At 38.0% G+C, this 23307-nt stretch overlaps 1 protein-coding gene across 13 annotated transcripts in view; it reads left to right on the top strand.

Moving 5' to 3' along the window:
• Nucleotides 1-23307, top strand: part of ADAM22 (ADAM metallopeptidase domain 22) — a 177700-nt gene that overhangs the window by 80085 nt on the left and 74308 nt on the right. For all 13 annotated transcript variants that reach the window (XM_005876132.2, XM_005876131.2, XM_014547621.1 and 10 more), the window contains exon 5: nucleotides 19410-19492. In XM_005876132.2, the coding sequence (XP_005876194.1) occupies nucleotides 19410-19492 (83 nt within the window). The remainder of the gene's footprint in view (nucleotides 1-19409; nucleotides 19493-23307) is intronic.

The raw sequence follows: 23307 nt of genomic DNA, 5'->3' as shown, positions 1-23307 counted from the left end.
TCCTGCACATCCCCTGCTGGGGATCGAGCCCGCAACCCAGGCATGTGCCCTTGACTGGAATCGAACCTGGGACCCCTCAGTCCACAGGCCGACGCTCTATCCACTGAGCCAAGTCGGCCAGGGCCCTAATTGCTTCTTTAAAGACTATCTTTAGATATAGTTACAATCTGATGTACTGGAGGTTAGGATATCAATGTACGACTTCTAGGGGAATGCAGTTCAGCCCATAACACCTTCCCTAAGAGCTGTATGAATTTTTTAACTGGCTTTTTTCTTGGGACTGAAGTGAATGAAAGGATCTAAGAGATCAAAGCAAAACTCTAAGAAAGAACATTTTTTTGTCAGTAGGCACAAAGTCATATTTATCTTGAGGTTGCAAATTAAAATCAACATCATTGTCAAGTCAGATTTAAACAATGTCTCAAAACCAGTCTAGTAAATATTTCTGTTCAGGAGTCATAGAATCTTTATTTGTGAAAATTCAGGTGCAATGTTGTTTTAAGGATGTGAGTATGAATGCAAGAACAGGAATACATCTGCATAAAAGTACATAATAGCTGCATTGGTGATTCTTTTAGACTGCAATTTTATTTTTTTACATCTTCTTTTTATTGTGAAATACAACACTGACACAGAAATTACTAACGGTGAACACCCTATAACCTCTATCCAGTTCAAGAATTAGAGCTTGGTCAGTAATTCCATGTGCTGCTTCCCGAACCCAAGCCCCTCCCTCCTCTTCTTGTAGGACTGTAGACACTGCCCTGACTTTTACGGTTATCATTTCCTTATTTTTGTCATAGTTTTTCACTCAAGCATGTATCCCTGTAGTTAGTTTTCCATGTTTCATTTTATTTAAAAAAAATAAGTTTCAAAAAGTCTCTTTGAATCTTTTGGTTTTCCCTATCTTTATTTTTAAATTCTCCCTTAAAATTTATTTGTTGAAGAAACCAGATTGTTTATCCTATGCAGTTTCTCACAATCTGGATTTTGCTGTTAATTGCTATTTTCTATTTACAATAAAATGAAATACATTTTATTGATTTTTTTCCTTAAGATAATGACTTATATGATCTCCAAGCCATTCTATATATCATCGAAGGCAGTTTTATCCCCATAAGATAGGTGCATGATGCTGATTTTAAAGTTCTATTAAGATGATTTTTTTTAAAGTTTAAAAAGATAAAGGCTTTAAACAGAAAATAACAATTTTTGTTTAATAAGACATATTTTAAACAATTTTAATTGAATTTATTGGGATGACATTGGTTAAATAATTATATAGGCTTCAGGTGTACAATTCATTATACATCATCTATATATTGTATCATGTGTGTTCATCGCCCAAAGTCAAGTCTCCTTTCATCACCATTTATCCCCCCCTTTACCCTTTTCTATCTGCTCCCAACCCCCTTTCCCTCTGAAAATCACCATACTGTTGTCGGTGTCTATGAGTTTTTTAAAAAAGTATTTTTTATTGATTTTCAGGTAAAGAGGAAAGGAGAAGGAGAGAGCTATAGAAACATGAGAGAGAAAGAGAGAAACATCCATCGGCTGCCTCCTGCATGCCTCCTACTGGGGATCCAGCCCACAACCCCAGGCATGTGCCCTAACTGGGAATGAAACCAGTGACCTTTTGGTGCATGAGAAGATACTCAATTCACTGACCCACACCAGCTGGGCTGTGTCTATCAGTTTTGTTTTGTTTTCTTAATCTCTTCACCTTATCATCCAGCCCTCTAATCCCCCTCTCTTCTGACAGCTGTCAGTCTGTTCTCTATATCTGAGTCTGTTTCTATTTTGTTTGTTTATTTTGTTCATTAGATTCCACATATATGTGAAATATTAATCTCATCTTTCACTTACATTTGTTTCCAATTCATTTAAAAATTAAATTCTAAATTTGACCTTTTAGGGAGAAATTTTGTGTGATGAACTTTAAAATAACTTAAACATAAAGCCTCAACTATTCAGAATAGCGTGGGAATGAAATCTTTTTATTTCAATTGTGGAGAACTATGGCTCAGGATTCTTAAGATAAAAGAAACTGGAATTGATAAGTAGCAACAAACGAGTCTAAACCATGCTGTTTGCTGTTTGTTATCTCAGGATTCTTAAGATAAAAGAAACTGGAATTGATAAGTAGCAACAAACAAGTCTAAACCATGCTGTTTGTTATCTAGCTTGTGTGTGTGTGTGTGTGTGTGTGTGTGTGTGTGTGTGTGTGTGTGTGTTGAAGCTGAAAGCTGCCAGTATTCTGGTTAATTTAAGTTTCTACAGCTCTATTTAATTAGTATTATAATACTAATAATAACTGCTAACATATATTGCTCGTGATGTAATAGGCATACACATTTATATATATTCAATCCTGAAAACAACCTGTGGTTATAAAAATGACTATGTATTATCCCACTTTACAGGAAACTGAGGCATAGAAAGGTTACTTGTTGAAAGTAAATATAATGAATGGTAGAGCTGCAATTTGAATCTAGGGTATGTAACTCCCACACTGACTCTTATACCATGTTATCTACCATATACTAGTATTCTATGTTATACAAAAGAGGATGGCCATAAAAATTGAAATGAATTTTATTTAGACCTATTACATACATATTAATTCTGGAGGTACCTAACAATTACTCCTTTAGAGTTTAATCTTTAAACTGAAATGGTGGTCTACTTAAAGAACCTTTAGCTATTTCACACAAATTTGGTTACGCATTTGGGTAAATTTTCTGTAATGTTACTTTGGGCAAAAATGGTGCAGACACATTTCAGTATAAAGCATGTTTTATTTTTCACATCTCAGGAAAATAAACGTAGTAGGAGTTTAAGAACACTAGGAGAGGAATTTGAAATTCTGTATGTATAGATGGCGGAGGGGGAAGATTTCCTGGAGGTCAAAGTAAAAGTAGACATCTTGGTACAGATATGATTTATCATATTCATTACCAATGAAAGAGCATGTCCAGTTATCAATATCATTAACCATGTCTTCTTTTCCAATTTTTCAATTATTTATTGTTGAAAGTATTACAGATGCCCCCCTTCTTCCCCCAATTGATCCCTTCTAGCCTGCACCCACCCACACCATTTCTTTTGGTTAAATTATATGATGTCTTGTTATAATAACCTAAAGTAATAGCTGCTGAGTGTCTTTTTTATTAGCTCAAATGATTTCTAAACTACTGTATGTGAGCACTCCCAACTGGTCCTTGGATCAGGATCCTAATTGTTAGGATGGGTATGTGCAGAGACACCCATTATACATTATTGACTTTTTACTGGCAATTAACTGGTTGCTACCCATCACATAATTGAATTGAGTGTACTCAACCATCATTGTCTCAAAGTCATAATAATGCCCACAGTGGCATTAAGAAGATGGATAAGAAAGCAAAGGACTGTGGGTCAAGGGTGAAGCCTGGAATTGGATAAAGGCGTTGCAGAGAGGCTGTGTTGAAGAGCAGGTGTCAAAGGAGAAAGTGTCTGCTTAAGGGTGAAAGAGGTGGTTGTGGCTCTCGGGAACCGTTTACTCTGATGGAATAGTGGGGTAATTTCATTAAAATATTTTATAGGCAAACTGAAATGGCCACTGTCACTCTGGAAACAGTATATCAGGAAGTTGATATAGAAGCAAGGAAAAAGCCTTGAGGTTTTCTCCTGCTGCTCACATCCATCTTCCTTCCCTGGGGCTGGAGCTCCATGCACGATTTCTAGCTTAACGTGGTACCATCTCCAGGAGGTGCCTGGATACAAGCAGAGTCTTTAGGTTCCTTTTGTACTCATTTTGTAAGTCAGGTTTCCAACTCATTTCTTCTTAAAAAAGAGATTCCTTCTTTATCCTTTCTCAGTCTTTTTTGTTTTACCCAATGAATATGTAACTGACAGGAAAAACATACTAGCGGAGGACAGCTATAAGAAGTCACTTAGAAAATTTTGAGTATGTGAACTGTTAGGACAGCATATACCTACCTCCCTGGCTCACTTTGTAGCTCCTTTAAGCCTGAACAGTATTCATAGAAAACTAGAGGCCCGATGCATGAAATTCATGCAAGAGTAGGCCTTCCTTCCCCTGGCTGCTGGCACCGGCTTCCCTCTGGCACCTGGGACCCGGGCTTCCCTCGCAGCCCTAGCTTCGTCCAGGAGGTCATCTGGAAAGATGTCGGGTCAAATTAGCATATTACACTTTTATTATTATAGATTGCTTGTAATCTTGAATTGTGTTCAAGTTTTCTCATGTCCCCTTTTCTAGGTTTCTCCAGGAGGTATACAATTCTCAACAGTTGAATACTTTAAAAGATGCACAATGTGTTAAAGAAATAATGTTGCTTAAGGCATCTTTTAAGATGTTTTGTTTGGGAAAAAAACCCACAAATAGTTGTTTGGTACTATAAAATGTGAATTTCTTTCTTAAGTAAAAAATGTTCTCAGTTTGTCATTAGTCACAGAATTTAGTTTGTTTAAAATGTAGGTTATCCAGGGTGTGGCAAAAGTAGGTTTACAGTTGTTCATATATAAAACAATACAACAATTAATAAATAATCATACAAGAATAAACCCTGTTTCACATATAACTGTAAACTACTTCCCCCCCACCCTGTAGTTTAGTGACTGCATTCTCTTTCTTCTACCTCTTCTTTTTTGCTTAGTGAAAATATCCTTTTAGGAGACATAGATTTTTCTTGAGTTCATTGCATATGACTGAATAGTACATAAATGCTTGAACTGTTTCCTTTTTGGCCGCAGGGAGCACAAAAATAGCCATAAACCTGCCAGAGTGTCATTATATGTGTTTATTGCAGTAGAAACGATGAACAAAGGGGTTAATCTGAGATTGCTTATCCTGGATATCAAGTTTCCTTATTGATTCTCAAAAGTGCATTACCATCCAGAATAGAATCTTGGTACTTTCTATAGAAGCAGGAAGGGTAAGCGATTACGAAGAAAGGAAAAACTAGGCCTTGGTGTGCAGTAAATTTTGCTGCATGAATTAGTACAGAGTCATCCATACCATTGCATCAATGATGAATCTTCTGAAGTGAAGACTTGCATGTATTTTTCAAATAGCTTTTAGTTTATATTTTGAGGCTATCTTTGAGATGAAATGCAAGCAACAGACACTGTAGCCAAGTAATCTATCCAAAGGCTTTTAAAAATCCCATTTTCCTTTTTAGAACAACTCAGCAGCAGCATTTCTCTGCCAAAATGCCTTTCTTATTTACCACTTTCCTTCACATCTGAGAAACGTGCTTTCTATCTTGAATTCTCACTACAGTAGTTCTTCCAGAGGCTCTTGGATAAGGGAATAATACTTTGTCACCTAGACAGTAATTAAGTCACATGGCCTGGAAAGATGCTTTTAGAAACGATTTTTTTTAAAGGATCTATTTATAGAACTTGTTACCTAAGCTCTTAGCTTTATCACTCTTAATTTCAAATAGAAGTTTCAGGCATTTTCTCTGGTTCTGTGGAGAGGGGGAGGCCTCTATCCAGTAAAGAAACTCAGTGATATGCATCAGAAGGCCTGCAGACAGGAAGATTACCAATCAAAGACCCTTCCTTGGTCCTTTGAGGGGCTCCTGCTGCCATGGTAACTGGGACTTTTTTTAAACAGCTTTAATGAAGTACACTTCATTTACTGTAACCTGAAGTGGGGTTCGGTCTCTATTTTGCCTGGTAGGGAGCACAGATTCTTTAACTGAGTATGTATAAATAGAGTTGATTAAAATGATCACAAACAGTTCATGAAGTGATGCTAGGAATGTCTGTCAGGTGCAACTTTCCCTTATTTTATTTTATTTTTTTAAATTTATTGATTTTTTACAGAGAGGAGGGGAGAGGGATAGAGAGTTAGAAACATTGATTAGAGAGAAGTCTGTCAGGTGCAACTTTCCCTTATTTTATTTTATTTTTTTAAATTTATTGATTTTTTACAGAGAGGAGGGGAGAGGGATAGAGAGTTAGAAACATTGATGAGAGAGAAACATCGATCGGCTGCCTCCTGCACACTCCATACTGGGGATGTGCCCGCAACCAAGGTACATGCCCTTAACCAGAATCGAACCCGGGACCCTTGAGTCCGTAGGCCGACTCTCTATCCACTGAGCCAAACTGGTCAGGGCAACTTTCCCTTATTTTAGATCTGTATTTATATTCTTTTCACTGCACTATCTGGGAGATTTAGGTGAAGGACTCTCACCACCGAACTTAAACTGAGAGCGCACCTCTGGGCACAAGGAGGAAACCTTCCGGCACAGGTGCCATGGGCTGTGGTGTGGTGGGCAGGTGCCTCACCAGGTTCTCTTTGCCAGAGGGGAATAGTTCGGATGTCATAGCTGTGGACATGATACCTTTTCCCACTGCATAATAAAAAACATAATAAAATTAGATGACCTGAAGAAAGGTCTTTTAAAGTTTGCTTTCAGAAAAACAGTTTAGCCATGATTTAACGTCAATCTGATGAATAGTAAACTAGAAGGATTTTAAACTATTGATTAATATATTTCCCATATATGCAATTATTTAGTTATTAGGTATAGCTAAACTGGTTTTAAATTTCACTATATTTAATTACCTCATTAGTTCCTAACTGCCAACATAAATTAGTTTTGTAAACCTCAGGATTCTACAGGAATAAGACCTAGACTTTCTAAAAAAGTAAGTAGGATTGCTCTTCCAGTAATTTAATAAGAAATCATTGAATTTCAGGGGTGCTGGTGGGATTCAGTTCCAGGATCTTCTGAGCTAGAGATGATTCTGTAACTGCAGATAGAGCCAGCACGGGAAACCTGTCCTTCGGGGCTTGTGGGTTTGAGCTGCTGCCCATTTGTAAATACTTTCATTTATAAATAGTGAATTATATCAGAAGGAAGACTCATTAATTTTCTCTGTTACTAGTACAAGAGCCACGATATCCTCACATACATACTTTATTTTAAATCCCAAACAACAATAAACCTGGAAAAGCCCCAGCTGGGTGGCTCAGTTGTTTGGAGCATTGTCCAATACATCAAACATGTTGCAGTTCTATCCCTAGTTGGGGCACATACGGGAGGCAACTGGCTGACATTTCTCTGTTTCTCTCCCTCCATCCCCTACCCTATTTAAAATCAATAAACATCCTCTGGTGAGGATTAAATATATATACATAGCTGGAAAAAAACACATATTTGATGGTTGGTGTATATGAGTCATAGTGAGCTGCTTTCCTTGACTGACAATTAATTACCACATGTTACTGTGTTGTAGAAAGACTACACTTCCATTTGCTATCTATCAACTCAGGCTCTGGGACTAAGTCTTACCTTAGGGGCAGGTAACTGCTGCCCGTGGCTCAATGCCAGTCACTTGGAAGAGTTAGCTTCTTACTAATTTTCCTTCCTGAAAGCTGTTAGTGGCACATTCTCTCCAGATAATGAAGCCTTCATCTTAACAGAATTAAAAACTATAATGACTTGCTGTACTTATATTTTATATTCTCAAAATTTTGTATTTTTGCAAATAAATGATTACTTTGCCCCCCAAAAGAGCTGATTTTGCCATTATGGGTTTTATGTTTTATTGAATCATATTGATATCCTGATGGGATTAATACTGGTGACTGCACTGAGGAATAAGAGTTAAGAGGCACTAGCAGCAGTTGGAGAAATAGCGAACACTTATATGGCACTTACTGTGTGCTGGGCACTAGTTTAATGCTTCACATATGTTAAGTCTTAGTTCTTCAGCAATACCATTGTTGCTCTTCTTTTGCAGATGAGGAAACTGAACGTTTAAAGTTTAACTAACTTGCCCAAGAATTTGAGGCCAGGCAGTCTGGTGCCAGAATTCATGCTATCATCTATTAAACCGAGTGGCCAAATTATTATGACCACCTCACGTTTGTAGGCAAATTAGCTATAATTTCTCGCTGAAGTTGCTAGAGGGCCAGACCATTATAAATAGGGAAGCAGGTTGTTTACCACAACAGTAGAAGTGATTTTTTTTCTGAAGATATGGGGAAAAAACGCAATTTAACAGCCTTTTTAAAAATATATTGTTATTTATTTCAGAGAGAAGGGAAAGGGAAAGAGAGATAGAAACATCAATGATGAGAGAGAATCATTGATCAGCTGCCTCTTGCACGTCCCCAAATGGCGATCAAGCCCACAATGCAGGCATGTGCCCTTGACTGGAATCAAACCTGGGATCCTTCAGTCTGCAGGCTGACACTCTTTCTACTGAGCCAAACCAGCTAGGGCTGCTGGGACCATTCTTGTCCGTGTGTTCCGGCTCTGATGTGCCCTTACTGTGGGGGGTGTGTAGCTTAGATGTGAACCGAAGAGAAGGCGGCAGAGCCCAGGCAGGTAGCTAGAAGCCCTGTGTTTTAGTCCATTATCCAGGGGTTGGCTCACAGCCGCGGGGAGTTTGGCTAATCCAGCCTCGTCCATGGGACACTCGTCCTTTGTGGCCGCTTTTGAGCTACAAGCGCAGAACCGAGTCCTGGACGCCCCCAGACTGGGGACCCTCAAAAGCCGGAAATACCTGTCCGTCCCTCCACCAGCTTGAAGGGTTGTACTCATGCATGTGGGGTGCATGGTTTTATGCTGTTTCCGCCAAATTCTCACTCTGCCATCTGCAAGATGCAACTGGAAACGTGATTCATTGGACCACATGACTTTTTTCCAGTGCTCGACTGTCCAATCCTTGTGTTTCTGTGCGAATTGGAGACGTTTTATCTTGGTAACTGCAGACAGCAAAGGTGTTCGAATAGGCCTTCGGCTTCCATATCCCATATGATGCATTGTACGGCTAATTTGCCTACAAATATCAGGTGGTCATAATAATCTGGCCACTCAGTGTATAGTCTACCCTCTTTCAGAAACAAATATAATACCAAAGGAGTTAGAATGCAAATATTTAAGTTACAGCACTTCAATTTACCATTTGCAATTGCATCTTTGTTAGCAGTTGTTTGAGTAAGCCATGAGTTGAAGATGCAATTGTTTGTTTCAGGTGAGTTTTGATTATTCTAAATATAATATTTCCATTATTCTAAAGAAAGCAAAATATTTTCTAAGGAAGCCCTTTTTTTTTCCAACCCTCTTTTTTTCTTGGGGGTTATTTTTAGTCCTTCTTTGTTCTCCATAGAAGTTAGACTGAGTATTGTTCAGTATAGGGATGGCCATGGCTTCTGAACTGTAACCACTGGAAATGTGTTGCTGTCTTGCACATGGCAAACACATGGCCCAGTTCTTATGCCCATCTTATGCCTATGTGTAAATTTATCTGCATCTGGAGGAAATGTGACGTTTTATGGACAAGAGTAACTATGCTGAAACATGTCATCATCCTGCCAAAAGACCAGAAGATACTTGCTTGTATCCCTGCCAAAGTATGCCCATCCCCCTCCCTTCCTCAACACACACCACACACACCAATAATAAAAGAGCTACACACATCTAATAAACTGATAAAATGGTTTTTTTCCCCTCACATGTAACAGTTATCCCAAGCATGTCTCATAACTTCTTTGCTTTTTATCCACCACTAGTCGTCTCTTTATCTTTTTGATGAGCTGGGCTGTGTGTGCATTTCCCTCTGGCAGGCTTGTGCGGACATATGCTCTTCTTCCATCTTGCAATCAGTGTGGTTTCAGCAGTGGCTCGGATGTCATGATTTAATTCTCTTTGCATTATGGGGGAAAATTCTTTAGGGATTAAGTAAATCTTGCTTTCTCTTGGGACTGAAGCAAGGTTGCTCTAGGTCCATCATCATGTAAAATGCATCAGCAGCCTTAATGGCATCGTTGATTACAAGTAGTCTTAACTCTGTAGCCTGAGGGAAATACATTGGCCCATTACTGGATTATGCAGGTCAGGTATCTTAGTGCTGGGAGTAAGGAAACATGAAAAGTGACAGCTGGTGTCAGCATGAGTTCTGTTTCTAAGCTCTGCTAATAACCTATTTGAATAAAAAGTCCTCTTTATTTTCTTTCCAGTGTAAAATTTTTTGTTCACTTCAGTATCTAAAGTATTTCATTGGTTAATATTCAAGATGTTATCTATAAATTTGAAAAGACATGTTTGGCTATGTATTTTTTTTTAATTCAAAGGAGCACTAATGGTGTTTCTATATATAGAATCAATTAACTGTTTTATAATAGACTAGTGTTCCTATTTTAATTCTAATTATAGAATGAGTGTTTTCATCATATAATATCTTATACAAATCTACTGTTACAAAGTTTTTTGAAATTCAGAGTGAACTGTTGGAGGAATTATAACTGAACTGAAAGTTGCGAAAGTGTTGTTTTTGATAAGTTCAAAACTGGTTTGAAGCAAAAAAACACACAAAACAATCCACAAAACAAACAAAAACCAAATCACCAAAAACCCCCCAAGTAAATTATTCCCTTGGTGTTTTCCCAAACTAATATTATCTTATTATTCATTTATAAAAAATTTTTATTTTTCTGGTGAGTACGTAGCCACTATAAAAGTAAGAACAGGTAATAAACACCAGAGAATAAGTATTTGGTATGGAGTGGTTTGAGTGTTTACAGCCATTTTTAGGCAGTAATCGATCAGCACTCCAGTATCAGTTATCAAACATGATTTTATCATCCCAGCCTTTTAATTGCATCTCTGAGGAACGCAAGGAGGTGGATGCAGGTGGGTTTCATTATCCCCATAGGAAACTCCTAAATCCTTAAGCACATGGAGGTTAAATGACATTAGATACTCAAACAGGAAAGCTGACATTAGAGATTTACAACAGAATAGAAAAAAAGCCCCAAACGTCAGATACCGTATTTGTGTCCTCAACCCTTTTCATTTAATAGATATGTGTTGAGGGCTTGCCATCAGTTCAGGGATATATATGTGATGCCATGACAATGTGTGATGCACTTCTCACCCTCAAAGCTAGTAGTTTAGTAGGGTGAGAGACATAACAAAAATAACTACTAATCGGTCTTTTAAAATGACAGTTATGAGAGTGCCATAAGGAGAAGTCCACGTTGTCCTGAAGGCAGCAGATGGGAGACCTGACCTAGTCTGGTTGGTTTAGGAAGACTTCCTGGAGGAAATGATGTGAATTCCAACTGAAGTTTGAAAGATAACTAACAGGCAGGTGAAATGGGAAGGGAACAGCTTTTCAAGGTGGTGAGATTAGCATGTGCAAAGGCCCAGAGAGAGACCTTGATGCAGGATCTTGGTGCATGAGGAACAAAAAGAAACCAGAGAGGGTGGGCAGACCAAGAGATGGACACAGTGGTACAAGAGGGAGAGAAAGTAGGAATACAATGTTTAACCAGAGTCTCAACTCAAAGAAATCAGGTATATCCTAAAGGAAACAAGACTACTTTTTAAATTGTTTACAATTTTTATATTTAATATTTAAAAACTTTCCATACATGCAAGCATCTTCTGTGTTGGCTTTAACTTTTATTCCTTTGTTGCAAGTGCAGTGTACAAAATAATGATTCTTTGGAAGTTGGCCTAGTATTTAAAAGGAGTAAAAAGTTGGTAACATTTGATTTTTAAAAAAATAGATTGCAAATCATAGAATCAGAAAGGACTTTAGAGGCCACCTAATTCAACTCCCTCCTCTGTCTAATAGGAGTATAAGTAACAATAAAAACCAGCAACATAATCAAAAGCAAAACAAAAAAAAGACCAACCTATGCCAATAAAAACAGTTACTGAAAAAAAACAAAACACAAAACCACTTAATTTTTTGAGGCTTAGCATTTTTTTTTTTTTAATCAGGTACAACCGTAAGTACTAGTTTGCCTCCTTTGAGGACATTAATTGAGAAGTTCCTCTTAAGTAAGGCAACCTTTGTTTGTACCTTTAAATAAATCCCAGGCTAAGTCAGAATCACCTGGAGGAGTAGAAATGACCACTGAGAGCTAGTGGTCAGTTCTTCATCGCAGTGTGTACGACTCAAAAGGGGAAGATGATGCTGCAATAAAACCTTTTTTCGCAACTAGTTTTTCCTGTTTATCCTTCCTTCTTAAATAAATAAATAAATAAATAAATAAATAAATAAATAAATAAGAGAGGATGGGAGGATGATACAATGGAAGTGGGGAAAAAAAGTGAAAAAAAAAAAAACCAAAACATGTTCTTTTTTTCCTTGCCTCACATCCTCATATAGTTTACATTTTCTTTAAAGAAAAAAAAGAGAAAGAAAAAATCCAAATTTTCTTTTCAGATAGAACAAAACCCTTTTTCTTCCTTTATGTTAGGGATGCCAAATATGCTTTCTTTTTGTGTAACTGTCTTCTAGTCAATTATATTTCTTCCTGTTATAGTCAAGCATCACCGACAGAATAAGGTTTTAGGTAACATGCATCTCTTATGCTAAAAAATTTATATAGAACAATACATTTAAACTTCTATTATTTGAAAAAGATGCAATTATGTAGTGGTTTCCTGGAAAGAGTTATAATGTCATGAGTTTGTAATTATAGAGTCTCTGTATGTGGTCCACATTGATTTTCCCTTCTCCCAATTTAGACCTGCATCTCAGAGAACCTGCTAAGTACCCTCTCTGCATTACAGTAATTTGTTGCTGAGGAGAATTTTGTGGGAACCTAAAATATTTTAGTAGTCTGTTAGGAGATGGTTATATTAATGGGTCTGTAATGATTATTCGACAGCTGAAAAACAATTTCTCTTGCCTATTCTCTGGTTAAAAATAAGCAATTGGGAAGCTCTGTTTGACTTACTAATAGAATTGAAGGTCAGATTTACCATATTACTTGTGTAAAAACAATGATTTGTATTTTAAATGAAGCTTTGGGAAACTAGAATGGCCTGCTCGGGGTAATTAAGATATAGGTTAATCTTATTAGATGCATAATGCTGTGGTAGATACCTCCAGTTTATTCCACTGGGCTACGCTTCTTAGAAGCAAAATCCTTGGATTATGAATATGGAAATTCACTTGGTCACATTCAAAGAGATGAGAAGTTGTACTATGTTGAATAGTGTCCCTCAAAAGTCATGGCCCCTGGTACCTGTGAATGTGACCTTTTCTTTTCTTTCCTCATTTCTTTTCTTTTCTTTATTGCAAATAAAGGTCTTTTCAAATGTAATCAAGATCAGAGGAGGTTGTACTTGATTGGGTGGGCTCTCATCCAATGACTGGTGTCCTTAATAACAGGGAAAGTTAGACAGACACTGAGACAGGCACACAGGGAGAACAGCGGGTGAAGACAGAAGCAGAGCCTGGGGGATGCATGTGCAAGTCAAGGAACCCCAGGATTGTGGGCAACCCCCAGAAGTTAGGAAGAAGGTTCTTCCTCAGAGCCTTCAGAGGGAGCATGGCTCCGCCATCACCTTGATTTCAGATTTCTAGCTTCCAAAACTGTGAGAATACATTTCTGTTGTTTAAAGCCACACAGTTCTTGGTAATTTGCTATGACAGTCCTAGGAAAGGAATACAGAAAGCATTTCAAGTATATTATAACTAATGCAGAAACAATGAGTATGTGTTGGAGGTGCTTGAGCCTACACATAAGAGGAGAGGGAGTAAGCCTGAACCTTCTGGAAATGCATTGCTTCTCAAAAGACGTTAATAACTGTTTGCTGAGGGTACGTGGGAGCTTAACTCCTGGGGACCTCTCACAGCTTTTAGACTTTGTTTTCCACAGATGACATTACCTTGGGGAAATCAGTGTAAGAAAAGACTTCTGCACAACAATAAAAATAGATTTTAAGCTCACTGGGTCCCTGGTGGGCTTTTTTTTTTTTTTAAATCCAGAGCTCATAAGAAAATTATGCCCCCTATTTTCTGTGGGCTTCCCCATCTTCTAATGAGACCAACTATTTCCTCATCATTCTTATTTATATCCAGTGCCTTTCTAGGTCTGTTTCCCTTTTTTTCTTTCTGTGGAAACTTTTGCTACAATCATATTCTTTATCTTTTTCTCTTCAGGAGAAACTATGTACCTTTTAAATGGAAGTATTCTTTTTGTCAGTTAGGTTTGTCTCCTTTTAATTTTTAAAATGTTTTTGATCGACGGCTGTAATACAAGATCCTAATGTTTACCAGTGAATATTAACATAGGGCAGAGATTTTAATAACCACATAGCTTTAGATGTTGGAATGAGCTGATAATTTGGATGCTGCTTGAATACTTGTACCCTGAAATGTGTGGCAAACAAAAATGTCCAAAGGCATCAACAGTAGTACAAATGAGAGACAGGCTAGTGTGATAAAATTGGCTGTGTGTGCCTTATTCATCTTCAGCTGATTTTTGTCCTGCAGGAATATGGAAATGTGGGAATGGAGGCTCACTGTTAACAAATCTCCTAATTTTTGCAACTTTTCTGTGAATCTAAAATTATTCCAAAATAAAAAGTCTATTAAAAATCTAATAATTTTAATAATCAAAGAGAAGAAAGGGACTAATCTCAAAACAAAGGACAGTTATATAAAATGAAATACATTTAGCTTTATGAAAAGTTGACTACACTATACTTTGTTTTTCTCATTTTGGCATTAATTGGTAAAGACTTTTTGACATGTATTCGTATAGATACACGGATTATCGGCATTTAGCAACCACCATGGGACAGCTTTGTTTAATTTACTGTGAAATGAGGTGATATTGTTTTCCTTTTTACTTCTCTTAGAGTCAGATACCCTTACACTTTATACCTGAGCAGATATTTGGCCTTTGTCCCTTTAATGAATCCAACCTGACTCTGTATAATCCCAGGTTATGGATTTTAACCAAGGTGGGTTTGTGGATCCTCTCCAACATAAGATTTAGCTTTTCCAAGAAATTTCCTTGATTCCACTGGCCCTTCAGAGACTCAGAATTTCCTGACTCAGTAATGCCTGAAAAAGCCGTTTCTCATTACTAGGAGGGGAAAGGAAGGGTAAGAAGAGGATGTTTCCTCATGTCAGTGCCACTTAAGAGGAATTTGAGAAGCCGAGACCGGTTTGGCTCAGTGGATAGAGCGTCGGCCTGCGGACCGAAGGGTCCCGGGTTTGGTTCCGGTCAAGGGCATGTGCCTGGTTTGCGGGCACATCCCCAGTAGGGGGTGTGCAGGAGGCAGTTGATATATATATATAAAGAGGAATTTGAGAAGAGGTTATTATAGGGAAGCACCTGGTAGAACAGGCTCCAGCCATGCAGCCATAACATAAGTCTGAGCAGTGCACATGCTTGGGAGGAACCTAGTGTGCGATAGAATTCAGGGGTAAGTTCCTGCAAAGGTGTGTAGCTTCTGAATCATGGTAGCATATTGGAATCATCTGCTTTTTGTCTACTGGGGAGAGAAACCAATAGACATATGAACTCTCATTATCATATGGTTCATTTTTATAGAGGTGGGTAATTTTTTTTAGCTATAACTATCTAATTAGCTAAAAGTAAACATTGGTACTGTTATAATGATGTTATTAAATCAAGAAGTATGAAGAAAGTTTCAAGGACAATAGATTTATTTCTGGAACAAGAGAGACAGGGAGGAAAAAGCTGTGGCTGGCAGTCAGATAAAGAGCTGAACTCTATGAGGATGTGCTGCGTTTTCTCTTTTCTTACTATGTGATACCCACTAGCATAAAGCATTGGTTCCTCAGGAAAGTCATATAAAAATATGGAGGGCCTTTATAATCAATAAGCCTCGGCTTAAGTAGTAATCTATAGAAATATACAACTTTTGTCCAGCTGGTGTGGCTCAGTGGTTAAGTGTCAACCTATGAACCAGGAGGTCATGGTCCAATTCCTGATCAGGGCACATGCCTCTGTTGCAGACTCAATCCCCAGTGTGGGGCATACAGGAAGCAGCCAGTCAGTGATTTTCTCTCTCAGCATTGGTGTTTCTATGTCTCTCTCCTCCTCCCTCTCTGAAATCAATAAAATATTTTTAAAAAGAAATATATTAATTTTTAATAAAATACAGCTTATTATTTTCAAATGTACATTTTTAAAAACAGATGTAAGTACAAAGAAACATAATTCTATTTGTCCCTTAAAATACCTATTAAAATGTTTAATGCACATATTCTTTGACCTACCAGGTCCACATCTAGAAATCTACCCAATATATGCTGATGGAAGTACACAAAAATATATGAAAACAAGTTTGTTACAGTATTGTTTATGACAGCAAAAAGTAGAGATAATCTAAATTTCCATTAGTACAAGACTATTTAAATGAACTATTGTTCACTCCTGTAATTAAATATTATGCCATCATCGAAAGAATGAGGTATTGATACAGAAAGATGTCAAGATTACCTTAAGGAAAAAAATAAAGTGGCAGAAAAGTATGCATAGTGTAAATCTTTTTGTGCTTTGAAGAGGCTATCTGTGTATTTATGTATATACACATTTGCTTAAATGTGCATAGATTATTCCTGACTGTGCACAAAATCTGTCAAAAATGTTTACCTTTAAGGAGGCAACTGCAGCCTGGGCAATGTGTATGAAGGGGATATTTTTAATTATTCTGTACCACATACCTCCTGAATTCTTATAATTTTTTTCTATAAGTATTTATTGTTTTTTGAATAATGAATAATTGTCAAAAATAAAAATATTAAACTTATTTTATTTATTTGAATAACTTTTAAATATATTTATATAATTAAAGAAGCCTTTTAACGTTAAAGCCTTTATTCTGCACTAAAAAATTTTCAGGCATGTTAGAGGGGGAAAACAGCTCCATTACTTTCATTCTTAGCTTAAATAATTATCGACTTATGGTGAATGATCCCTGAAAAAAATCACAACACAAAAATTAATTTCCACCATTATTTAGAAAAATTACATATACCACAAATTACATATATAGGAGAGCCTCAAAATTTGTGTTTTAATAGCCCAAATTGAGGAGATTTCCCTCCCCCCACTCCCCTGGATGTTTATGCTTCTCTTGAAGTGTCATGGAAACATTCGATAATGAAGCAACCATATTGAGCTCTTCACTTCATTTGCAGCGTTAGGCTTTTGTGCAGATGGGTCCTGATCATATGCTGTTTTTGGATTGACTTCTGTTTTTTATAACCAGAAATTAGTGAAAGATGGTTTTCCACGATCTAATCAGCTATTTAACCCTAAGATAATGGAATATTGTTTTAAAACATGAATTTTTCGTCCTTTTTCTGATTTACTATAACATGTTTCCAGAGTTGGTATTTTAAAGAAAACTTTTGCAATTTATAAAACATTTCTTACATGTCTTTGCCTCTGACATATTTTCCCCACATATAGTGACTTGTCAACTTCCATTGTTCCCTAATCTGATACCATAATTACTGTGATTATCTTCTTTTTTTCTGTTTCTCTTTGTTTCTGCTATCTTTATATTTACTGTTTGTGTTAGACCTACTCTTTTAGATAAGAGTCTCTCTGTTCAGATCACCTCATTGGTGGTTGGCCTTTTGTGTCTGGCCAATAGATAGCTAGAGTGTTAATATCTGATCCAATCAGATGTGTCCAGGAAGTGAAGGTTTTTTGAAACATAAACACCTCTCATTCAATTAGAATCTCATCTTATGAACAATTCTTAGTCCAACAGCCCCAACAGAAGATATTTAAAATTCTATTAAATGTATCTCCAGCCCCACTCAAAAAGTAATTTTAAAAGAATCAGTCTAAAGGAAAGCTTAGATTTACACTACATAACCCACAGGTTTTATGTCCAACTCATCAGTAGTGTAGGGACAATGACACTGGCCTTGAATTCACAGGTTTATACAAAGTTTGCATCCCTACTTAGCCACTTCCCAGGTGGCCAGCCTTGGCTCACAGAGATTGCGACCTCCTATGTAGACTAGAGATAACAATATTGTAGGATTGATGTGAGGATTCAAAGTGATTGTGTATGTAAATTGAGTAGGACAATAGCTGACACCAAGTAATTCTAATAGCAGCAAACCTTTATTGAGTATGTACTGAGTAACAAGCCATTATTCTAAGCGTCGTATGATTATTAGCTCTGTAATCATCTGAACAACCCTATGACAGTATTCCCATTTGACAGATGACACAGGCAGGTCCTGTAATTTGTTTGAGATTAACAGCTACGCCAAACCAACCCTACCTAGGAAGTCAGTGCCCAGGTTTGTTTCTATCCTGACATCTGTGGCCTTTTGAGTTCCACCCCTGTCAGACCCACATGTGAAGTACCATCCTATTTTATCCTCCACCAAATCCAACCATAATCCTGGTCCATCATGCTCAATGGCTGCCTTGGGAATTGGGGATGTCCCAGGGCCAGGGATTGCACGGCGAATCATTTTATTTGCTCTCTATCCTCTCATCATAACTGAGGTTCACTCCAGCCTGTGGTATTATCTCAGTAGGAGCAGTAGTCGCAGGCCAGGCTGCCTGCCTTGGAATTCCAGTGAAGAAACGGTCTTTAGCCTTGTGATAGCATCATGTCTTCCTGTTCTCTCCCCTCCACTTGTCAAGCACTGAATAGTTTAAGTGGGGTTAGTCCTTAAGCCAGACTGGGAAGTAGGTAACGTTTGCTTCTTTAAGCCACCCATTCTATTAGTCTGTCCTATTTCAGTCTTTCATATCTCAATGGGTCAGTTTAATTAAAAGTTTACAGCTTCTGAAGAAATAGGAGATGGGTGGGGGGATGGGAACGGTCATTTAGAGCAATGCTTCTCAGACTTGAATGTGCGTCTGAATCAGCCACCTAGGGACCTTGTTAACATGCCGATTGTGATACAGTAGATCAGGAGTGGGCCCGAGATTCTGCATTTCTCGCAAGCTCCCAGGGATGTCAATGCTACTGGTTTCTCGACCACACAATGAGCAAGTATTTAAAAACTGAGCACCACCCAGAGCTGGCAGAGGATTTACCCTGTGAGGTTTTCCAGGAACATTTCATCCGAGGAAATGAGTCTCAGTGGCATTTAGCTCATGTAACTGGCTGCTAGAAGAAACTTCTCCATTTCAAACCATAACCTACACTGCTTACCAGTAGAGCCATTCCTGGATGGAGAAAAGAATAGTATAAACTTGTCAAGTTTTGATAGAAGCAATGTAAAATTAGGCATTCTCCTCCATCAGTTTAATTTAGTGACTCTCACATGATTTATATGCCTTTTTCCTGAGCTTTATGTGAAAGTATCCACTTGCTGCTGCTGCAGGTTGAGTTTCTCACAACGGGGGAAATAGATGACTAAACTTATTCTGGTGCAAGAGCCACATGTGTATTTCAGTATCTGCTTCCTGTTCCTTCGATCATCACATTTGGAGCCAGCTCACTAGGAGCATTTGTGACTAATTTGGTTAGAAATGGTGGGATAATACTAATCTGAATAATGAAATCTCGTGCAGAGCCTTACAAGTGGAAGTGCAGTGTGGCAGAAACCTGTGCAGTGATGGCGGGTTCTCCTTGTGCTGGCAAAGGCTTACATTCTCTGTTTCTATTTTCTAGGGAGGAGAACACTGTTACTACCAGGGCCATATCCGAGGAAACCTGGCCTCATTTGTTGCATTGTCAACATGCCATGGACTTCAGTAAGTGTCCAATTTTTTTGTGTGTGCTACCCATGTGTTCAATCACTTATTTTCTTTATTTTTAAGGCAAGACATCATTTGAAATCAGGGATAGATCTGATCTTTTCTCTTCTGTGGTTTATAAGCCAAACATATTTTAAAATTAGAGTTGCAGAAACCTGGGGCTTTGGAATTATAATATGATACCTTATAGAGATGTTTGAAGCATTTTTCTAGTTGAGACAGAAGTTGTTGGGGTAATTTTGGTCTCTGTGTCTGTGGAGTTTAAACTCTGGGTACCAGTTCTGCTTTCACTTCTCTTTGGTGTCAGTTTTTATATTTTTATAGAATAATAGACATTTCAGTAGATGGGAACTCTTAACTCCTTGAGCAAAGAGAAAAGGCTGCAAGTGACCTCAAGAGCTCATGTGTTTCAGCTTATTTTTCAGCTAAAATCCCACCTAAGCCACTGCAAACCGGTGGGAGGTTCCGCCTGTTCTTAGAAATCTCCGAGGATCGGAGTTCATCCTTTCTCGGGGCCTTGCTTCCTTTCTCATAAAGCTCATTATCAAAGAATGTCTTCTGATGTTTAACATGGGAATACATCCACTTCCTCTGTCCTGTCGGTGATGGCGAGGCACAGGTGGCCACCTGCCATTTGTTTTGTGACCCCTTACAAAGCCACTGTGTCATTCCTCAGCATTCTATTTCAGCGAAATCATCTCAGTTCCTTCGGACTTGTTTACTGTTGTTTGGGGTGGGGGGAGGTTTGGGGGGCACAGAACAAGCCAGCACTTTAATTCAGTTTTGTTAAATTTTTGTTGGTAACTTTAAAATACTTCCTGTCTGTTACCAAGTTAGGAATGTGGCTTTTTCATTTAACTAACAATTATTGAGTGTCTAGGAATATTAAGGTGATTAGGACATGAGGCTGGCCCCTAAGAGCTCAATCTAAGGGGGAAGCTAATTCTAGCTCAGCATCCTACTATGGAATATGATAAGTATATTTGTTTCTTTGAGAGAAAGTAAAAAAAAAAAAAAAACAAAAAAACTGAGAAAGATGCAAGCTGAGAGTGGGCAATAAAGAATGAGGGCTCTTACCTGGCCCGTGTGGCTCAGTAGTTGAGTGTGGACCTATGAACTAAGAAGTCATGGTTCAGTTCCTGGTCAGGGTTTTTGTCCGGGTTGCAGGCTCTACCCCCTTTAGTCCCCAGTAGGGGGCCTGTAGGAAGCAGCCGATAGATGATTCTCTCTTATCATTGATGTCTCTCTCACTCTCCCTCCCCCGCTCCCTATCTGAAATCAATAAAAATCCGGTCAAGGGCATGTACCTTGGTTGTAGGCACATCCCCAGTGGGAGGTGTGCAGGAGGCAGCTGATCGATGTTTCTCTCTCATAGATATTTCTACCTCTCTATCCTTCTTCCTTCCTCTGTAAAAAATCAATAAAATATATTTAACAAACAAACAAACAACAAAAAAAACACATAAAATTATTGAAATTATGGGCCCGTTTTACTTCTATTAATACATCAATGTTTTATTACCTGGGGGAGGAGGAGGAGGAGGAGGAGGAGGAGGAGGAGGAGGAGGGAAAGAAAGAAAGAAGAAAGAAGTGGCTCCCCGAGGAGTGACTCAGGCAGACTGGGAAGGCCGCTTGCCCTGGGGCAAATCTTTCATAAAGGAAAAAAAGAATGAGGGCTCCAGAGAAATGTCTCTGAGGAAGGTGGAGTGGGCCCCTTAACAGGGTTTGATAGAATCTTCCAGGAGAGGGGTTGGATTGACAGGTCTTAAAAAAAGCAAGGAAAGAGATCTAATGGGAAAGTCCAGAAACTGTAGCTAGTCTGCCTCAGTCAGGCTCTGGCAGTAGGTATGTGAGAGGCAGAAAGGAGAGTGGGAGGATCAGTTATGTAGCCAGAGAAAAGAGGCCCCGTGCCCGACAGCATGGAGGACTTCACTTTGCTTATTCTTTCTTCTAAAAGGCCATTTCCCTTATTTTAAATAAATTCTTTGAATAAAGAGACATTTACAAACATGAGTGCATGTCTAATATGTGAGCGCTTTGGTTTTCTTATCTGGAAAAAGCAATATTGAAGTTGCCTTTAGCAGTAAAATTGGACTGATCCCAAGATGAGTACAGCTGTCAGCTCAGATTAGTACACTGGGCCTGTTGACACTTGTGACAGCAAATGTACGTTGTAGGAGAGAGAGATAAAAAATAAGTTTTTCCCCCTCTCCGTTCCTCTTAAAATCTCAACCCAAAGTCACCTTGTAAGCATCATGCCTAGTTCTTATTCCAGTTTGCTTCTAGTTTTCCAAATGGACACAAATACTGTGAAAACCAGAGAGAAGGTATTACTGCCTTCTAAGGGCTGTAATAGGGCTGACAAACTAAGACCAATAGCTTTCTCTAAGCCTACATAGTCATTTGAAGGAGGATGGAAAAGTAACTTGAAGGACTTTTTTGTGACTAGATCAGGAGTAGGACTCAGAGTCTACTTCAGTTGTTTTACCTTTGGAAACCTTTTCATTTAAAACTACACAAAAACAAACAGAAAACCCACTGTGTTTCTAGAGCACCAGCAAGATTGTGGACAAGCATGTTTTGGTATTCTTAGACTTTTATAAGCGTGTGGGGAAAATTTTCTCCAGTTCCTTTTTGTTATTTATTTTTACTTCTCATCTTGATTTTACTTTCTGAACAGAAATTTCTGACAAATATTTGGGGTGGATATTACTAAATATTAAATGATTTATGTTGTCTCAATTGCAGTGATTAGATATGAGATGTTATTTCATCCATAATTCATCTTTTATAAAATACACATTGAGATTTTTTTCATTTTCCTGGATTTATTTAATTCAGTAGAAGAACATAAAAGGGAAAATAATCACATTCAGATTCATGTCTTTTACGTAAAGAACCTGCAAAAGCAATTTTTTTTTTCAAATTCAAAGGACTAATGGGTCATATTTTGGTCCTGATATGTTTGATGTTGCATGCATGTAAGCATAATCAATGGACACAGACACTAGGGGGGTGTAGGGGCGGCTGTGGGAAGGTCAATGGGGATAGAAGGAAACATATGTACTACTATTTGTAATACTTTAAACAATAAAAAAGATAAAGATTTATGATAAAGACTACTAATACTATTACTACTATTAATACCAACATACCAAAAAATCTGGATGATACCAAATTCAAAAAGGCTCCAAAGCTGTGTTATATGTTTGCAAATATTTGTAAGATTATAGTGACACAAGATTCATTTCCCCATAGGGACATATAGAAAAAGAGTAAATGATTTTCAGAAGATGGTCTTCCTAATCCCAGTTCTTTGTGCATTCCCACCAAAGCCTGACAGTCTCAGAGGATAAAAGGAATATACGAACAACAGCAAAGAATCAGTTCGATATTTAATACTTTATACGTTTTGTTTATTTACAATGTTAGTACCGACCTTGCGAATTGAAAAGAGCACATTAAGGAGCCAGTTTTGAGCGGTGGATTGAAAGAGATCTAATACACACAGAGGGGAAGCTTCAACATGAAGAAATTGTGGCACATGATGGCCATCCCACTTACTTGAGATTCATTATTACAACGGCCTTTGATCATTTTGCATCTGTGTATAGCATTTCTGCAGAGGGAATAGCAGTCTCAAATCTTTCTTAATAATTATAACAAAATGTTGTTCAAAAGTTTATAATGGTCTCTATTATCCATGAATGAAGAGGCAGAGCTGCCTCAAACAGATTGTCAAACTGCAGCGGGAAGGCCGGGAGGGTTGGGGGGCAGGAGGGAGGGGGGTAAGAGATCAACCGAAGGACTTG

Source organism: Myotis brandtii, unplaced genomic scaffold (assembly GCF_000412655.1).
Source record: "Myotis brandtii unplaced genomic scaffold, ASM41265v1 scaffold48, whole genome shotgun sequence".
Classification (NCBI taxonomy): domain Eukaryota; kingdom Metazoa; phylum Chordata; class Mammalia; order Chiroptera; family Vespertilionidae; genus Myotis; species Myotis brandtii.
Note: the sequence above shows the minus strand (reverse complement) of the source record. Positions and strands in the feature narration are given on the sequence as shown.